The 16,267-nt window shown below is 42.2% G+C and overlaps 2 protein-coding genes across 3 annotated transcripts in view; one reads left to right on the plus strand and one right to left on the minus strand.

The window, feature by feature from the left end:
- Window positions 1-579: 579 nt before the first annotated feature.
- Window positions 580-6,622, plus strand: luc7l3 (LUC7-like 3 pre-mRNA splicing factor). Of its 2 annotated transcripts, XM_061065242.1 has the most exons (11): window positions 580-787; window positions 1,232-1,298; window positions 2,184-2,223; window positions 2,318-2,462; window positions 2,634-2,708; window positions 2,825-2,929; window positions 3,029-3,190; window positions 3,381-3,754; window positions 3,889-4,067; window positions 4,181-4,401; window positions 6,017-6,622. In XM_061065242.1, the coding sequence occupies exons 1-10, from the start codon at window positions 689-691 to the stop codon at window positions 4,366-4,368; spliced, it is 1,434 nt and encodes a 477-aa protein (XP_060921225.1). In that variant the 5' UTR covers window positions 580-688; the 3' UTR covers window positions 4,369-4,401; window positions 6,017-6,622. The 2 variants fall into 2 exon arrangements, with proteins under 2 accessions (XP_060921225.1, XP_060921224.1); XM_061065241.1 differs by having other exon boundaries at window positions 4,181-6,622.
- Window positions 6,623-9,428: 2,806 nt separating this feature from the next.
- The window catches only part of lgals2a (lectin, galactoside-binding, soluble, 2a), a 205,454-nt gene continuing 198,615 nt past the window's right edge, over window positions 9,429-16,267 (minus strand). Inside the window, exon 5 of the transcript XR_009665770.1 lies at window positions 9,429-9,444. The gene's annotated coding sequence lies outside the window, so the exon portion shown is untranslated. The remainder of the gene's footprint in view (window positions 9,445-16,267) is intronic.

The raw sequence follows: 16,267 nt of genomic DNA on the forward strand, positions 1-16,267 counted from the left end.
GCAGTCTGAATGGGGCCCTACCAGTCTATGGGCCCTACTCATTGAGTTTAGTTGCTACACATTTGCAAAAAACAGTCTGAAAGGGGCCATAGATTTTTATGTTAGCTTCCCCGTTACAACAGAATGCATACTAGCATACTTTGATTGATCGCTAGAGGGCGCTATCTAATCAGGATTCTGCCATGACAGTAAGTGGAGTTTTTCAGTTAAATCAAATTGAAAATAATTTTCTGTTAATTTAATTAAAATAAGCCAGTAGACCTACACCTGAAATTTATATTTTAAGTAAAGCTATCAAAAAGAAATCAACTGTCACGGGTTTCCTCAAATATTTTATCAAGTCAGACAAAGTAACATTCAATGAGTCCCGGTAAATACTTTCAAAGTAAAATAATCCACGTACTTTGTGTGTGAATGCGTTTTTATTTATTTCGCCCTGAAAATGTTTCAATCTCGGACTTTATTCAAAGAATTATGGTCTGCGTAAAATTTCCGATTATCCACCTACTTATAAAACTATTCTTGAAATGTGTACTTCCGGTTCAGAGGTCCGCTGCTGTTGGAGCACACGGGCGTTGTTACAGCGTCTGCCATTTTGATTGTAAGAACTCTGCGCGCAGTCAATGAAAAGGCTCGTACGGACACACCGTAGTTGTTTAAATCGGAGCTACATTATACACAGGACAAAATGCTCTCGGCAGCCCAGTTGCTCGATGAGTTAATGGGCCGAGACAGAAACTTGGCCCCTGATGAAAAGCGATGCAACGTGCGATGGGACGACGAGAGCGTAAGTTAGCAGCTAACCTTAGCCTAGCTTAGCTCGTTTGATTAGTAAATGAACTTTACAGACCTCGGGATCTTTTAAAAAAAATAAAAGGCTCTGTGAGGTTTGCCGGATTTAAAACAACTGTTAATAGGCCATAACACAGAAATGACTTGGAATTTGTCTTCTTTAAGTGTCATCCAGGGACGCGTGGTGGGGAATTTAGCTTCAGAGTAGGCTAATGCTAAAGCTAATACGTTACAATTGCCTGCGTTATGAATTAAGAGTTATAACGTTACTCTTGATGCCACTGAAGTCAGAGTTAATGCTCAAGTGATGATAGGTGTTTTAGCTGCTTCAGAGAGTGACATTAGTGAAACTGGTAACTTGAGACATAATCTAAGACCACGTTATTGTTAGGATGACTGAAATACTTTGAACCTTAAACTTCTCTGTTTCCACTCATAGGTCTGTCGGTACTATCTGTGTGGCTTCTGCCCGGCAGAGCTCTTCACAAACACCCGGTCTGACCTGGGTAAGAAACTAGCTTCTTGGACTAAACCTACCTTTTCCCACTTCCCATCTGCACAGCTGTCCCAAGAGTCAGCCTCTGGTTGATCACTTTAATGATCACCTCAATTATTTAAATAGGACCTTTAATATAATGTCTGTTATTTAATATAATGCTTGTTATTTAATGTCTGTTTTTGATAACTCTGCACTATCTGCTTTTTTAAACATTACTGTACATATATAAACAACACAACTTCAGAAGGTCAACACTTTTTTTATTTTTTTATATTCAGGTCTAATTACAGATTTTTTTCCCTCAACTGTTTATAGGTTCTTGTTTTAAATTTCACATATATTTTTATCCCTGCACGGGTTATGTACATTTCTTGTTATAAGTCTATTTTTAATTGTACAGTTTAAGTTTGTTTCATCTCGGGGTATTCTTTAAATCTTTTTTTCGGGTTAATATATACGTATGGGAGGAGGGGGGCGTCTGTTTTGTGGTTTAATTTGTAACAAATGTTTCATGTCATATACGTCTTTGTAACCTGCTACTGGATGCTTTGAATTTCCCTCGGGATCAATAAATTATCTTTATTAATTATTATTTATTAATTATTGTTATCATAGATATCTATCTATTAGATGTTTCTGTATGGCAGCAGCAGCTGATTTTGTACACAGCACATACTGCAAAAAAAAAAGATAGATATGTAAAGGAGAAGTATTTAATTTGTATAAAATGGAGACTCAAACAGAAATAAGACTGATGAGGTGCCTTTTGAGTCCTTTTTATAAATTATGTTGAATTACTACATTGTTTTTTAACTCATCCCTCGTGGTCCTTGGTAACTTGCAGATGAAACTGGCCTGTTCTACGATACTAAAGCGTTTAATTCATTTACAGGTCCTTGTGAGAAAATCCACGATGAAAATCTTCGAACAACGTAAGTTCCGATTTTTTTCGGGGGGCAGGGGGGACATAATGTTTGTGTCTTTATGTTGCCACCTTATTAACCATTTCCATCCCGTCTACTGCAGGTATGAGAAAAGCTCTCGGTTCATGAAGGAGGGATATGAGCGAGACTTCCTGCGTTATCTGCAGTCACTGCTGGCAGAGGTGGAACGGCGGATTCGAAGAGGACACGCCCGGCTTGCACTCTCCCAAGCTCAGCAGAATGCAGGGGTTTGTAACCTTTAATTTTGACTGCGTTGCTGTTTTGAGCGATCGCTAAAGTGAATGTATATGCCAGTCGGTGCATCTTTCTTTACTCTCTAACCATGCACGTCATCAACCTGAAGGAATATGAAATAGATGCTGTTTTGTACCTGAGATACAGTGTGTTTGATCCTTCAGGGTCCTGGTCCAGCTGGAAAGAACGAGGAGAAGGCCCAGGTTCTAACCGAGAAAATTGAAGACCTAGTTTTACAGGTTTGCATGAAAAAACAATATAAGACATCCAACTTCATCCTCATTGACACATAACAGTTTAAGGCATGGATGGTGATGAAGCTGATTTGTCTTTTCTCTGGTTGGCTTTTGCTTAGATCGAGGAGCTGGGGTCAGAGGGCAGAGTGGAGGAGGCCCAGGGAATGATGAAGCTGGTGGAGCAGCTGAAGGAGGAGAGGGAGCTGCTCAGCTCCACCCCCTCGGTGAGTCGGGGAACTGAACAGGACAGTCAGCCTACTACAGGTTCTTCTTTTGTTATTTTCACTGTTAACAAACATGTTTAATTTTCAAACTTCTTCCAGACAATCGAGAGCTTTGCAGCCCAGGAGAAACAGATGGAGGTGTGTGAGGTGTGTGGGGCCTTCCTCATCGTGGGGGATGCACAATCACGCGTGGACGATCACTTGATGGGCAAGCAACACATGGGCTACGCTAAGATCAAATCTACTGTAGAGGAGCTCAAGGTAACAAGAGTTTCTGACCCACAGAGCCCATAGCTAGAGGGTAATGTAACGCTGTAATAACTAGAAAACATAATTTCTTTATTCAGAGTCCTGACATTGTTGCAAGAGAAGAAATTGTTAATATTTTACTGCCACCTTTGAAACATTTGGATCAACTTTTCATAGTTAAGACGAGTGTTCTCGCTTATAGGAGAAACTTCGTCGCCGCTCAGAAGAGCCCCCAGGCGAAACCCCCGCGCTCAAGAAGGACAGAGAAGACCGCGAGCGTGAGAGGGAGGAGCGTGAGAAAAAGCGCAAAGAGGAGGAAGAGAAGGAGAAGGAGCGAGAGAAGGAACGCGAGAAGGAGAGGGAGCGAGAAAAGGAGAGAGAGCGGGAGCGTGAGAGAGAGCGAGACAGAGACCGGGACAGAGATAGAGACCGGGACAGGGACAGGAGGTCGCGCAGAAGCCACTCCAACAGCCGCCACTCCAGTCGAGCGTCGGACAGGAAACGGAGCAGGTCCCGTGATCGGCGAAGGTCCAGGAGCAGAGACAAGGAGAGGGAAAGGGAGCGCAAACGCAGCAGGTATGGCCAACTCTATGAAATCCCATTTAACAGAAATGTGTCGGCCTTAAAGTTCCAGTTTGTCACTCAATGCATTCTATTTCTTAAAATAATCACCCCATTCCCCTCCTCTTCTTCTTTTTTTTTTTTTTTAGGAGCCGGGACAGGGACAGGGAGAGGAGGCGCAGCCGGGATCGCTCCGATAGAAAACGACGCTCCCGCAGCCGCGAACGGAGGAGGTCTCGCAGCTCAGAGCGCAAATCTCACCGCCACCGCAGCCGCAGCAAGGACAGGGACAAGGAGAGGGACAGAGAGCGGTCATCAAAAGACAAAGGTGAGGACCAGTGGGCGCAGAGATCAAAAGTCCTCAACAGGGACATGGAACAGTAATTGGCTTGTGATGGATCTGTTTACATTGTTGTTCATGAACGCGTAATGTTTCCTCAGACCGTAAGTCGACAGAGGAGAGAAGCAGTTCTAAGAAAGACAAGCACTCTGGCGGCGATGCAGCCACCGTCAAGGCTTCGTCCGAAGTGGAACCGATGGAGACGGAGGTGGCTGCCTCCGCCTCCTCCCCTCTGCTTAACGGCCAGCAAGAGCTCCTCCATTCTGAAGGTGACACTCAGTCCAATTAAAACTGATCTGATAGGACCTCAGATCAGGCTCAGGTAAGTGCGGCCTCCTCCCTGCTCCCCCCTGGCTCTGAACCCAACCCTGTCCCCCCCTTCTCCCATCTCCCTCACCCTCCCTCTCTCCCTACCTTTCCCACCCTGTTTAAGTTCAGTTCAATGCCTATGATTTTGTCTTATGTACTTTGTGCATATATCTTTATCCTGTTTTCAAATAGTGCATCATAAGTATGCACTGAAGATGAAGGACTAGGCCCGATGAATGAGAAGAAAGTAGAAAACATTCACACAAAGCCAAGAGGGAAAAGCCAGTGTAGTCCTGAGCAAACATGCCCTGAGGTACCCCTCGTTTTGTATCTGGGTTTTCCTTAGAGATGTATTTTGTCTTTGCAGGCAAAATGGCAGAAAAGGTATTAACCAGTAAAATTTTCCTGCCTGTATTACCCTGTGTTTTTCTTTCTTCTTTGAAGTAGGAAAGTGTACCTTTTTGAGTTTGCTGAGATCTTTCCCTCCATAAAGGGAGAGAAGTCATCCTCTGTGTGTCTATATGTGTCTAAATAAGATGAAGTGGGGATTTCTCCTGCTCACATGTAAACACACAGACAGACTTTCAGCTGTAGTCAAAGGTGTATGTAAAAAAACAAGAAACTTTATTTTTTACAGTTATCATTTCTCAAATGCCTTGGATTTGTTGTCCAGCTTACTGTGCCTGATAATACCATGCAGTGTGTGTTTGGGGGGTGTCCTAGCACCGGGGGCCTTATGTAACTAACTAACTGGAGGGTAGGGTTTATCGAATGAATTGCAGCTGACTTCCACACCTCACACAGCGTTGGTGTTGTGAGCGAGACCACATGAGAAAAGGGCAAATTAAAAATCATGGATACTCTCTGACTGTCAAACTGTGCAGGTACTCACCCCAGGTACTCCTTTCTCTACCCACATCCATTTCTGAATGCTGTTGCCTGTCAGAAATAACTATTCTGTACTTCTCCAAAACATGGATGTAAAAGCTTGATGTGTACATTTTTTTTTTTTATTGTGCTTCTTGTTTTAAAATTAACATTCAGATATGTTTTGGAAAGGTTAAGAGGTTGTCATAGAAATGCCAGAGATTAACTTTTCTTAAAGCTGAGATGCACGAGGCAGCCTGCTTGATATACCTGCCCCAGATGCTCAAGTTTCATGTTTTGTTGTGAGACTTTAAATGTCACATAGGTTGAGTTGGTAGGAAGCCATCTTTTAAATTGGCTCAAATTCTGCCAAGTGTTTTAATTATTGCACTTGTGCATCGGTGCTGGGAATATCAAACAGGCTTGTCAGTGTTTTTAAAGGATAAGGGTACAAGGTAGTGACCAAACTTTTTTTTTTTTTTTTTTTTTTTTAGAATCGTGCAAGTACAGACTTTTGATAGGTGCTACTAGGTAGATCATTTTTTAATCCACATCAGGATTTTTGTGTGCATCATAACCAGTTAAATTTGTTTACAACCTTCACCTTCCTCTGTGGCTAAATTGAGGGATACATTTGACCAGTAGCGTTTATCCAGATGTTGATGTTGCTCCAGTAGCAGCAGATGTTTAAAAAAAAAAAAAAACACCTTGTTGCGGGACCTTTGCTAACATGACATTTTGTGAACATCTTTGTTCAACAGGGGAAGCTGGGCTACCTGGTGGAGGAAAAGTGGAAGAGCGCACCCATCCTTACCCTGAACCTGACACCTCGCTGCTTAAAAACAAGGTGAACCACAGTTGTGTAGTGGCTTATTTAAAAACATGAGATGATTTTCATGTTCCCTTACCTGTTGATCTTGGAGGAAGGTAGTTGTGGTTCATCTAATGTGTTTCTTGGTCTACATGTCCCCAGGCATCACTTTACCAAACTTAGAGGAAATTATGGCTTTTTGTGTTTCTTTTATAAAAAAAAAAAAAAAAACTTTACGCACCCCTCTTTGTTTTTCAGCATTTAGTGAAAATGAAATAAAGTCAGTGCTTGTGGTTTATTTTGTGTGTCAGGTTCCACTTTCACATCCCTGCCCCTTCTTTTCTAAAGTCAGATGAACGCGTATGTACAATGTTAGTCTCCCTGACCGGCCGTGTCTCTTTTCTCCTCCACGTCGAGCTCACCATGATGTCCCCTTACTGTAAAAAAAAATATACTGATTTCATTTTGATCAAAAGATTTTGAAGACTGAAGACTTGTTTAATTTTGATCTACTTTTACTGTCCATGTTGTCTCGATGAATAAAAGGTGAAAACATTTTGATGGTGTGGTGTTTTTCTTTCATTCTTATCTTCGTTGGGTTTCCTGTAAGTCGCCCGTTAATGAGTTTCAGCCACATTTAAAAGCTCTTTATATAAAGTGTATTACATCAGGATGATATTCTTATTCCCACAGTTCTGTTTAATAATTTACAATGAAGTAATTTTCTGAAAGCATTCTTATTTTTGATGGCAGTAAGCGTAAATCATCACAGAGCCAATATTCTGGCTTAATCTATTAGTCATCTTATCTTATTTCAATATGTAACTGGATTATGTGTTAAGGTTTTATTCATTCAATAGTGAATCTCCAAATGTTTTTTTTATGTTTGACTTTATTCAGGAGGAAATCATGTAAGCCAGTCATAACATTGAGCAAACGGTGTTCCAAGGACGGGATTTTTCCAGATTTTCTAACTTGAGAAACCTTACAAGTGCTAAACTAAAAGTGTTGTCCTACAAAACGACACATCCTTGGTTTTATTCAAAGGATACGGCTAGGGATGTAAAGATTAATCGTGATAAATCGATTCAAAGGAGTCAAGGTTCACATCGGTATTCTGAAAAATGAATCGCAGTAAAAATGGTGAGTGTCAGCAGCTGCAGAGCAAGATTTAGAAATGGAGGACACACCACCGTCTTAAATCGGAGGTGTGGAAGCGTTTTGGCTTCAGATAACAGACGAGACAAAAACTGAATATTACAAGACAGAGAACTACACAAATATCACAACCAACATGATACAGCGTTTAATCCACATCACAACACTCCCCCATGATGCCACCTATTAAAATGGCAAATATTTAACTATTTCATGACATTGATGACGAAATCATTTCAATAAGCTGAACTTTTTAGGCACAATTTTTTGTGTAATTTTGATTTTCTTCGTCGATCACATGCCTGATTACTTTGCATATGAGCTGTAAACACTTTTAATGTGACCTGTAGTCTGCAGAAAGTCACTCCTGTATAATGTCTTCATCCTGCTGAGTCTGTAGCGATCTATACCATAGACTGTTAATAATACATACAGTCTATGATCTATACGTACATTACGACAAACTTTGCACCTCAAGCCATCCTCTCATCCCCCCGCTCTTGTAGCTGAGTGAGAACACGTATCCTGCTGACCTACCTTGAAGGACAGAATGGAACATTTTCATCCATCAATGTTCCTCTCTGTGATTCTGTGCTCTTTAGTTGAAAGAGTCAGAGGAACCCCTGAATTATCGCTGAGCCTTGAAATGTTCCATTTCATATTTTCTTTCTAAACTTCCTTCCACACTTATGTGTAATTTAATAAAACTTCATCTTCTAATGAGCTCTTAGTCGAACGCACATGGTTTCCCCTTGTTTTTATCTGTACAGTGTGTGCCCCTAACGCTGGCCACATGCCAGGCTGGAGGTTTTTTTTCTTTGTTCCTGACCTTTTCCTCACAAAGTGCCCGTGGAGAAAGCTGCAGCATTCTGTGCGAGGTCATCGTTTGAGTGTAATTAATAGCTACTGTACTGTGCACGCAGGTTAGTGTACAACCCCACACCCTGTAGATTTACTGCAGACTGAATGTTGCAGAAATCAACTTTACATCTCTTATTGTGAGGTGTTTCAGATGGATAACCTTTCACCTCTCAGCAAAATATCAACATGAAGCAATAAAGGATGCTAGGGTTGCTCAAGTAGAATTAGTAGTGTGCTTAGATACCATCAAGGCTTAGTTTGCAAACGAATAATTCCGCTTTATGTCACGCACAGAGGCGCTGCTTGTCAACAGGCAAGGCATGCAACTGAGGATTCACAAACTTTAAACCACAGCAGCCGCCCAAAATGTGCAAATTTTGCAATGACAGTAGGTAAAAACCTCCCTAAGGGGGCCCCATTTAAAAGCATTCACACTTGTTGCCTTGCAAAGCGTTGCATGCATTATTGCTGTGAAAACCAAAATGTGTCTATAAAAGTCAACCAGGAAAAATGAAGAAGAGTTATCTGTCTGTAGGAGAGAAAACAGAAACGTGGAAAAAAGAGGTAGGGGAGTAACATTTGGGACAATGGCAGACATTATGTTGATAAATGCAGGTTGTACCCCGCCGCAAGTATTTTTGCCTGGGCCCCCAACATACTCTAGAATCGCCACTGGTCACACATATGGAAGGCAAATTGCAAAAGCTTGCAGGAAAAGACTTCTATATATAAAAAAAGGGGATTTATTTTGTTTTATTAAGTGGCCAGTTTTTACAACAGAAGATGGGCACTCACCTGAGATCAGTTTTACTCACTAATGTCCAAATATGTTCCCCGGTTAAGGTTGCGGCTCAGGTTTAGAGATGATATGCATGAGCTGGGTTCGTTTGACTCTGCTTAACTGGCTTTAAATCAAAAACTGTCCTTGGCTTATATTTGTTTTTTCCTCATCACCGTTGTTAGTAGGGAAACACCTGCTTTGCATAGTCTCAGTAGAAGAAAAAAAATAGTGAGGTGTTTGTGCCTCTAACACGCAATTTATTCAATTACTACACGTAATCGTGCTTATTTGTGCAGGACGTCTGGCCCAGCTGTGACCTCTGCTCACATCTGTCTCGCCCCCGAACCTGCAGAAAAAAGGTGTCCTCTCCTGGCGTCCTGTCCCAGAACACCCAAAGAAGCAGGTGGGCTTCAGATGGTTTGTTAACTTCTGGGACAGATGCCGAAAAAGGGAACAATGAGCCGTAGAGGGGAGAGAGCCAGAGAATGTGGGGGAGGTAGACTGGCAGGTATGCAATGCATGGAGCAGCTGAATTTATAATACAGTCAGCGTTGACTCTGAACTCTTTTTTTTTGTTGCTTTTTATCATATAAGAACTGTTATAATGTTGCTATGTATACTGCAGATCTGTCACTTTGCATCCCTGAACAGCAGGGGGCAGTGTGCACCTATTTATCAAGCGGGGACCAAAAGTGGTAGTTCCATCACAGCAGTGCAGCCACAGCGTTTCTTCAGATACATCATGCCTGTTATTGCATGATTATGCACACACATGAGCAGCAGGATTCCCTGAGAGTCGTAACTCGTTCTCAACAGGGCTGCAACATTAATGTCTCTCTCTCTCTCTCTCTCTCTCTCTCTCTCTCTCTCTCTCTCTCTCTCTCTCTCTCTCTGCAACCCTGCAATGTGTACATGTCATTAAGGAAAGCAGTATTTCCCCAGGGTATGAGTTGTAGGCTGTGGAGAAACGACAGAAAGACAACGAGCCGAGAAGACAAGAGGGGAAGGAAATGAAAAAGTGATAGAGCAGGAAAACAAAGAGGAGAGACGGAGGGGAGTGAGCCTGATGTGATGCTAAATAACCAGGGTGAAGAAGGATAATGGAGACGGATTGTCTTCTTTCTTTCTCTACTTTTTTTCTTCTCTTTTCACACAGACAGTCGATCTCAAGTGAAGGTCGAGAGGAAGCAGCACGTAGATTATGCAGCAGAGAAGGCAATTCATCAGTGCTGTCGGCGCGGCTGTCTGATTAATGATCCAAACTCCAACACACACTCAGAGCTTATGTCAGCTGTCAGTCATATTCTGATGGAGGGAATATCATTTACCCTTAGGGCAGCTACCTTTTGTGCTGAGCGAGTGCCTGTTTCATTACTCCTTGCACAGCTGTAGCAGAAAAGCTATCGGCTTTGATTACTTTTTTTCCCTGTGTATTGTTATTGCAGTGAAACCAGGTATCCTTAAAGGCACTGCAGACATAATGCAGTATAGTGCTTTATAATTAAACCTTCTTTTTCTTCTGTTATGCTTGAAAGTGTTGGTAACCCTTCTTTTGAAGTTGCAACAGCCCGAGTTTTATCATGCTTTATGGAAATTTAGATAGTACTTCTGAGTCCATTTACTTTGTTTATTACAGTTACTGTTCATGGCTGTACCCAATTCAATTCTCAATACAATTCTACAATTCACTGAGCAGACGCTTTTATCCACAGCGACGTACATCAGAGAGTAAGAACAACACAAGCAAGGATCTAGGAAAAAGGGAACAATGTCAGTAAGAGCAAACGATCAGCAGGAAGGAAGTGACCAGAGGCAAAGCACAACATTGACAGCAGTTCTTGAAAGCTCTAATCAGTATAGGAACCATCTTATAAGTCGTCGTTATCAAACAAAAACCATCGTCATTACCATCATCATCATCAATAATATGGAGACCATCATCATTAAGTTAGTAGTTATTCAGGAAAGAGCTGGGTCTTTAGCTTTTTCGATCGAATGGAGTTTGGAAGTTCATTCCACCACCGGGGGGCGACAGAGGAGAAGAGTCTAGTCAGCGTCTTAGGACCCTGTTGTGAAGGTTGGATCAGACGCCTTTCATTGGCAAAGCAAGTTTCAATTCGCCCACCTAGCTGACAAGACCTTCCTTGTTTTCAGATCAGAGCTTGTTCTTCTGGCGGTTTCAGATTCAGACTCTTTTAAGCTTGGATTTTTGTGAAAACCCATTTATAGAAGCAATATTTAAAAAACTATGTGAAAGTACATCCTGAATCATCATCCCACAGTAAGAGATTACTCCCTTTCCTCTGCAACACAAACATGTACCATGTCAGGTTCATATTTCAGATCTTGAAATATGAATACAAACTTTTATCTTCTCGCGTTTTGATTATTGTAAATTGCTAAATTGCTAATAAACGTGGCTCAGCCAATCAGCTGCCCGATTATTAACCCCACTGACTAAATGCAGCAGTCACCAATCTATCACAGTGCATATCCACCACTTTGGACCATCCTTTTACATCATTTTTGGCAGGAAAATGACGTAATAAGAGTGAGTGAACACTGTGTTAGAATTTAAAAATAAATTATTTTTAGTGAACAGTAGTCAGTTCAGAAGCTTTAAAAAAACAACTTTTTTTCACAAGACAGGTGCTCAGGAGAGGACGGAATCCTTCAGAAATTGCGAGCAAACTCATGCACACTGCCTACATTTCCATGTACTGAAAAGCTGCAAACATATTAGTGCAATTCAGACAGAGTGCATCATTTTAAACAAGAAAGTTCCCACTATTGGGGTCCTAGGGCTTCGATTTATGTTGCTGTGGTATCAAAACAAGTATGGATATTGTTCTAGCACCAGAACGAAGTTGAAAATTCTGGACAAGCGTAGTTAGTTTGTTCATTTTTCTGGTCAACAACCCATTTAATTAACACGTTTGAAACTACCTGGCTGCATTTGCATAAGGCTGAGCTCATCCTCCATCGAGTCACCATCTGTGCATGTGTGAGGATGAGGAGGCTAAAGAAACATTTCAAGAAACGGGCGATGCCTCTCCCCAGGAATAAAGGTGAAATCTGAGGTGAAAGAGACCGGACAATTTTTCGACAGAAACACAATTAATCTCAATAAACAGGCTGTACCTATCTACATGTGTTTGCATTCACTACTACTACAAGGCAATTCTGATGAAGCAAACGTGTAGCTTAAAGAACACTTGAAGCATTTTGTTAACTGCTAACTGGTACAACACAGCGCTAAGTTAGCTTCTTAATGTACCATGGAGTTCTTCTCTCTAACCGTCTGAACAGAAGTTGTACAAAAGTAAGAGCGATAGCAGCGCTGTTCTATTGCATCGCGTTGCATTGCACAGAAACGTCCCAAATGTTCTTCTCCTGATGCGTTCAGTGGTTTCACTTGCAAGCTGTAAAAACTAAATTCTCAGCAGTGATAATGGAAGTGGAGTGCATCATGCTTCAGTGTTTACTCTGCCACTCGTCTCTCTCTCCTTCCCTCAGCAGATGGCTCCACCACAGGAATGGGCTCCCAATCAACGAATAACAGACCAGCAGCTTTTTTTCTTTCTTGCTTTCTCTCTTCACTATTTTTCTTTTTTTGCGCTTTTTTTTCTCCCCCCTCCCCCCCTGCAGTGTTTGCCCTGGATGAGCCACCTGGAGCTAGGAGTCAGGGTGGGCAGCCAGTGGGAGTTTTTGAGTCCTCTCCCGCCTGAAACATCAAAGCCCCCTGTTGCAGGCGTCGGAGTGAGGACCAACCTGTCCCCCTGTGGGGTCTCCTCCTCTGAAAGCTCATGAGGAAGTAACAAGAATGACAAGAGGATGAAACACACACACACAAAAAGCAGAGGGGGAGATTTATTTTTCTGCAGAATGGCGTGCATTCTTTATCTTGCTGATGCATTCACAAAGACAGGGAGTTTGGAGCATGGTGATCAGAGAAGGGGGGCAAAGGTTTGCACCAGAATCGCAGACTCTTACATTTGGCTTCATAGTATAAACACGTGAACTCAGCAGAAGTCAGAAATAGAGACCTGCTGCGGACGAGTGAGTGATGTGGAAAGACACTTTTGCTTGATCTGACATGTGACAAATCTAAAACACACTCTCGCGCACACACACACGCAGATGTCTAAGAAACACCCCTCGTGGTGTAAACCCTGTCTCCATGGCAATGGCTCCAACTGACCTTGCCTAATTTGTACCACAACAAGCGACTGTAAGCGTGGAATTATGCACCAGGTGAGATGAGAGTAAATCCACACACAAAGCTAACACACCTGCCGCAGTGTGTCCACACACAGCCAGCGGGGAGAAGAAAACCTGGAGGAGAGCTGGAGCAGAACAAATGACAATTAGCACCGGAGTCACCCCGGAGGAATGTGAAGTTATGAAAGGAGCATCATTATACGAGATAGTTTGTTTTCATTGAGCACTTTCTCCAAAGGTTAGCAAACCGTTCATTTGAGCTGCGTGATCAACAAAGGCGACTTGAGCATGATTAGAGGACCCTCAACGTCTCATCTTGTGGTGAGCTATTGATCTCTCACACGTGGGCACCTGAACGCCTCTCATTATAAAATGAATCCATGATGCTCTTTCTTTTAAAATCCTCCGTCCCTCATGAATGATCATTGTTGTCTGGTGTAATTTTGTATCGACCCGCTCATTGTCTGTTGATTGGTCATCACATCGATTTCCTCCTTTTCCATCTCTATGGATGAAACATTGATCTCTCTGCTATGTTACAGATCCAAAGATGCTTTATTGATTATTTCATTATGTACGCTTTTATTGTTAAAGAGTTCATTATAGGAGACTTTAATTAAACTTGGGGGCGCTAGGAGCCAAGTGGTTAGTGCGCACGCCCCATTTACAGAGCCTCAAGTCCTCGAGAGAGGGCGACCCAGGTTAGAATCTGACCTGTGGCTCCTTTCCCCACTCTCTCTCTCTTTTGATTTTTGACTCTTACTCTTCTATTTTTAAAAATAACCCAGAAATAAATCTTTAAAAAAAACATCCCCCTTGTTTAAAGGCTTTATATGTGATTTTTTTTGATCCAGCAGATGTCGCCCTTGAGCACCAGCATGAAACCAAACAACTCGCACTGTATTGTTGTGTTAGCATGCTAATGCTAGCGATCTTTATTATGCTCGTATCTTCACACTGCATGTAAACTTACCTGAAATGAGCGTGATCTAGAAACACAGTTAAGCAGTGAGTACAGTATGTTATTCTTCTTTTCTCTAGTCCCTCAATTAAACAACTTTTATACACGAGGGGAGGAGTCGGCCGGCCGTCCTGGCGATGTAAACAAAGTGAAGATAGGACTCTGAAAACTCTGAAAACATCACAGACAGTGGGACTCGGGTGTTACACCCATTGTAGACAGTCATGACTCACAGAGTTATTTTCAGAGGATATACTTGATTTCTATTATATTTAAGTGTGAAAAATCACATATAAAGCCTTTAAAAATGCAACTGTTTCCATGTGAGTCGTGTTTGACTCAGCCGGGTGAGGAGTCACACTTTATGTCTACTGCATTATGTTGGTTTTCCTTCTTCCTGCATCTCGTTTTCCAAGCCTGGCGCAGTTTCAGCAGATGTCTGTTCTTCATGAGTCCGGTTCTGCTCCAGGTTTTTATGCCTCTTAAAATAAGTTTTTCCTCTCCACTGTAACTTTTGCTAAATGTTGCTAACAGTGTTCATGATGGATTAACGCTGGGTCTTTGTAGATAATATAAAAAAACAGTAAGGTCTTTTGACCAATTTTCTCTTTTTTTAACGTTTCTTGATTGATGAATTGGTGCATTACAAATAAACAGAAGGACCAAAGTAGCAATTAACACAACTTAACATCGTTAACTTTGATCCTATTGTAAATGAAAATTCATGAAAGCAATTACTGATACATTTTATGGATTATGATTGTAATTATAGGTTCTGTATTTGAAGATTAAAAGGATTATGGACTGTATATATGGAAACCTTTAGACATGACATCACAGAATAAACAGGAAATGGAGTTTTAGGACAAAGGAAACCTTCTAAAGACATTCATGTCATTGTTCAAACTAACACTCTGGATTTTAAAAGGATTGTTGGTCAAGCACACACACACACACACAGTGTGTTTGTCATACACTCCAGTGTTCTCCTCTTTGGAAAAAACCGCTGAGGGTGCAGACTTGTCCCCTCCCTCGTCCACCCCTCCTCTTTCACGGCACAATTTTTCCATCCCATGAATAATGTATCTGATTAATTAGGCTCGTCATTACAGTACAGGGTCAACAGGAAAATTCCCCTCTGTTCTAGTTCAAACAAAAAAAAAACGGACCTCTTTTCTTCTCCTTCCTCTCCTCGCTCCCCTCCGTCATTGTCGGCTGTGTGGTGTATGGATAAAAGGGAGGGCCCTGGGTATTTGTTGTACCCCTCGGGATGTTGCATGGCATCGCGCGGGGGAATACAATGAAATAACAAGATAACAAGATAAAAGCCTCGTGTTGGACTTCAAAGCGGAGTGGCTGCTTGAATAGAAGCACACACACAGTTTGTGCCTTGCTGATCATGAGAGGCGGGGGGGCTGGGTGAGAATATGCAGACAGGGATGTTTTATAACACAGTCATGTAGCCGTATATATATGACGGTATACAACTTGAATTGCTGCACCCCGCCTCTTAGTGCTTCGATCATTTGTACAATAATGTGGCCCCCCCGAGCTGATCCTCACTGGAGCGATCGAGTAAAGCTATTTAAATCTGAGCCTCCGCCTGCACGACGCTCTTCCTCTCTGCTACACCATGTCAGAGGCATGTTTAGCACCCGAGCAACCTAAAAGCTGTAAATCTCCCACAAACATGTAATTCCTGGCACACCACGAGTCTCCCACCCTAAGGTGCAGCTTGTGCAATAAATTAGCTTAGCAGTTATCGATCCATGCCGCGCTCACTGAGGTGGGCTGTCATGGCATCTTGGAGACAGTAAACGCACACATGAATAGCAGGAGGGAGGAGAGGCACATATTTCTGCAGACGCCACAAGCAAAGCCTGTCAAATACACACACACACATTCGCTCTCACATTTTACAAGCTCTAATGCACTGCTCTCACACCATGACGCAATGGAAGGGTGTTTGGGAGGTGGCCTCTGCATTGTGAATCCTTTTGGCCTTTCATCGATTCCGGGGCTTCAATAGCTCTGTATTGATCGTCCCTCTTTCCTTGTACCACAGATCAGTCATGCACCTGTCCGGCGATGCTCTCTGGCAAAGCGGCGGCGTCTCAACAGTGATATTAAACAGGCAGGACAGTAAATAGGCGGGGCTTAAAGTGCTTGACTATCAATTTGAAAATGTTGCTCCGAGCAATAGCTTTTGAGATACCAGA

The sequence above is a fragment of the Labrus mixtus genome, chromosome 20 (genome assembly GCF_963584025.1).
Source record: "Labrus mixtus chromosome 20, fLabMix1.1, whole genome shotgun sequence".
NCBI lineage: Eukaryota > Metazoa > Chordata > Actinopteri > Labriformes > Labridae > Labrus > Labrus mixtus.

Coding starts and splice junctions, on each gene's coding strand:
- luc7l3 (XM_061065241.1), top strand. CDS start 689: ATGCTCTCGGCAGCCCAGTTGCTCGATGAGTTAATGGGCCGAGACAGA. Junction 2,709..2,824: donor TTGAAGACCTAGTTTTACAG/GTTTGCATGAAA, acceptor GCTTTTGCTTAG/ATCGAGGAGCTGGGGTCAGA. Junction 3,755..3,888: donor AGGGAGCGCAAACGCAGCAG/GTATGGCCAACT, acceptor TTTTTTTTTTAG/GAGCCGGGACAGGGACAGGG.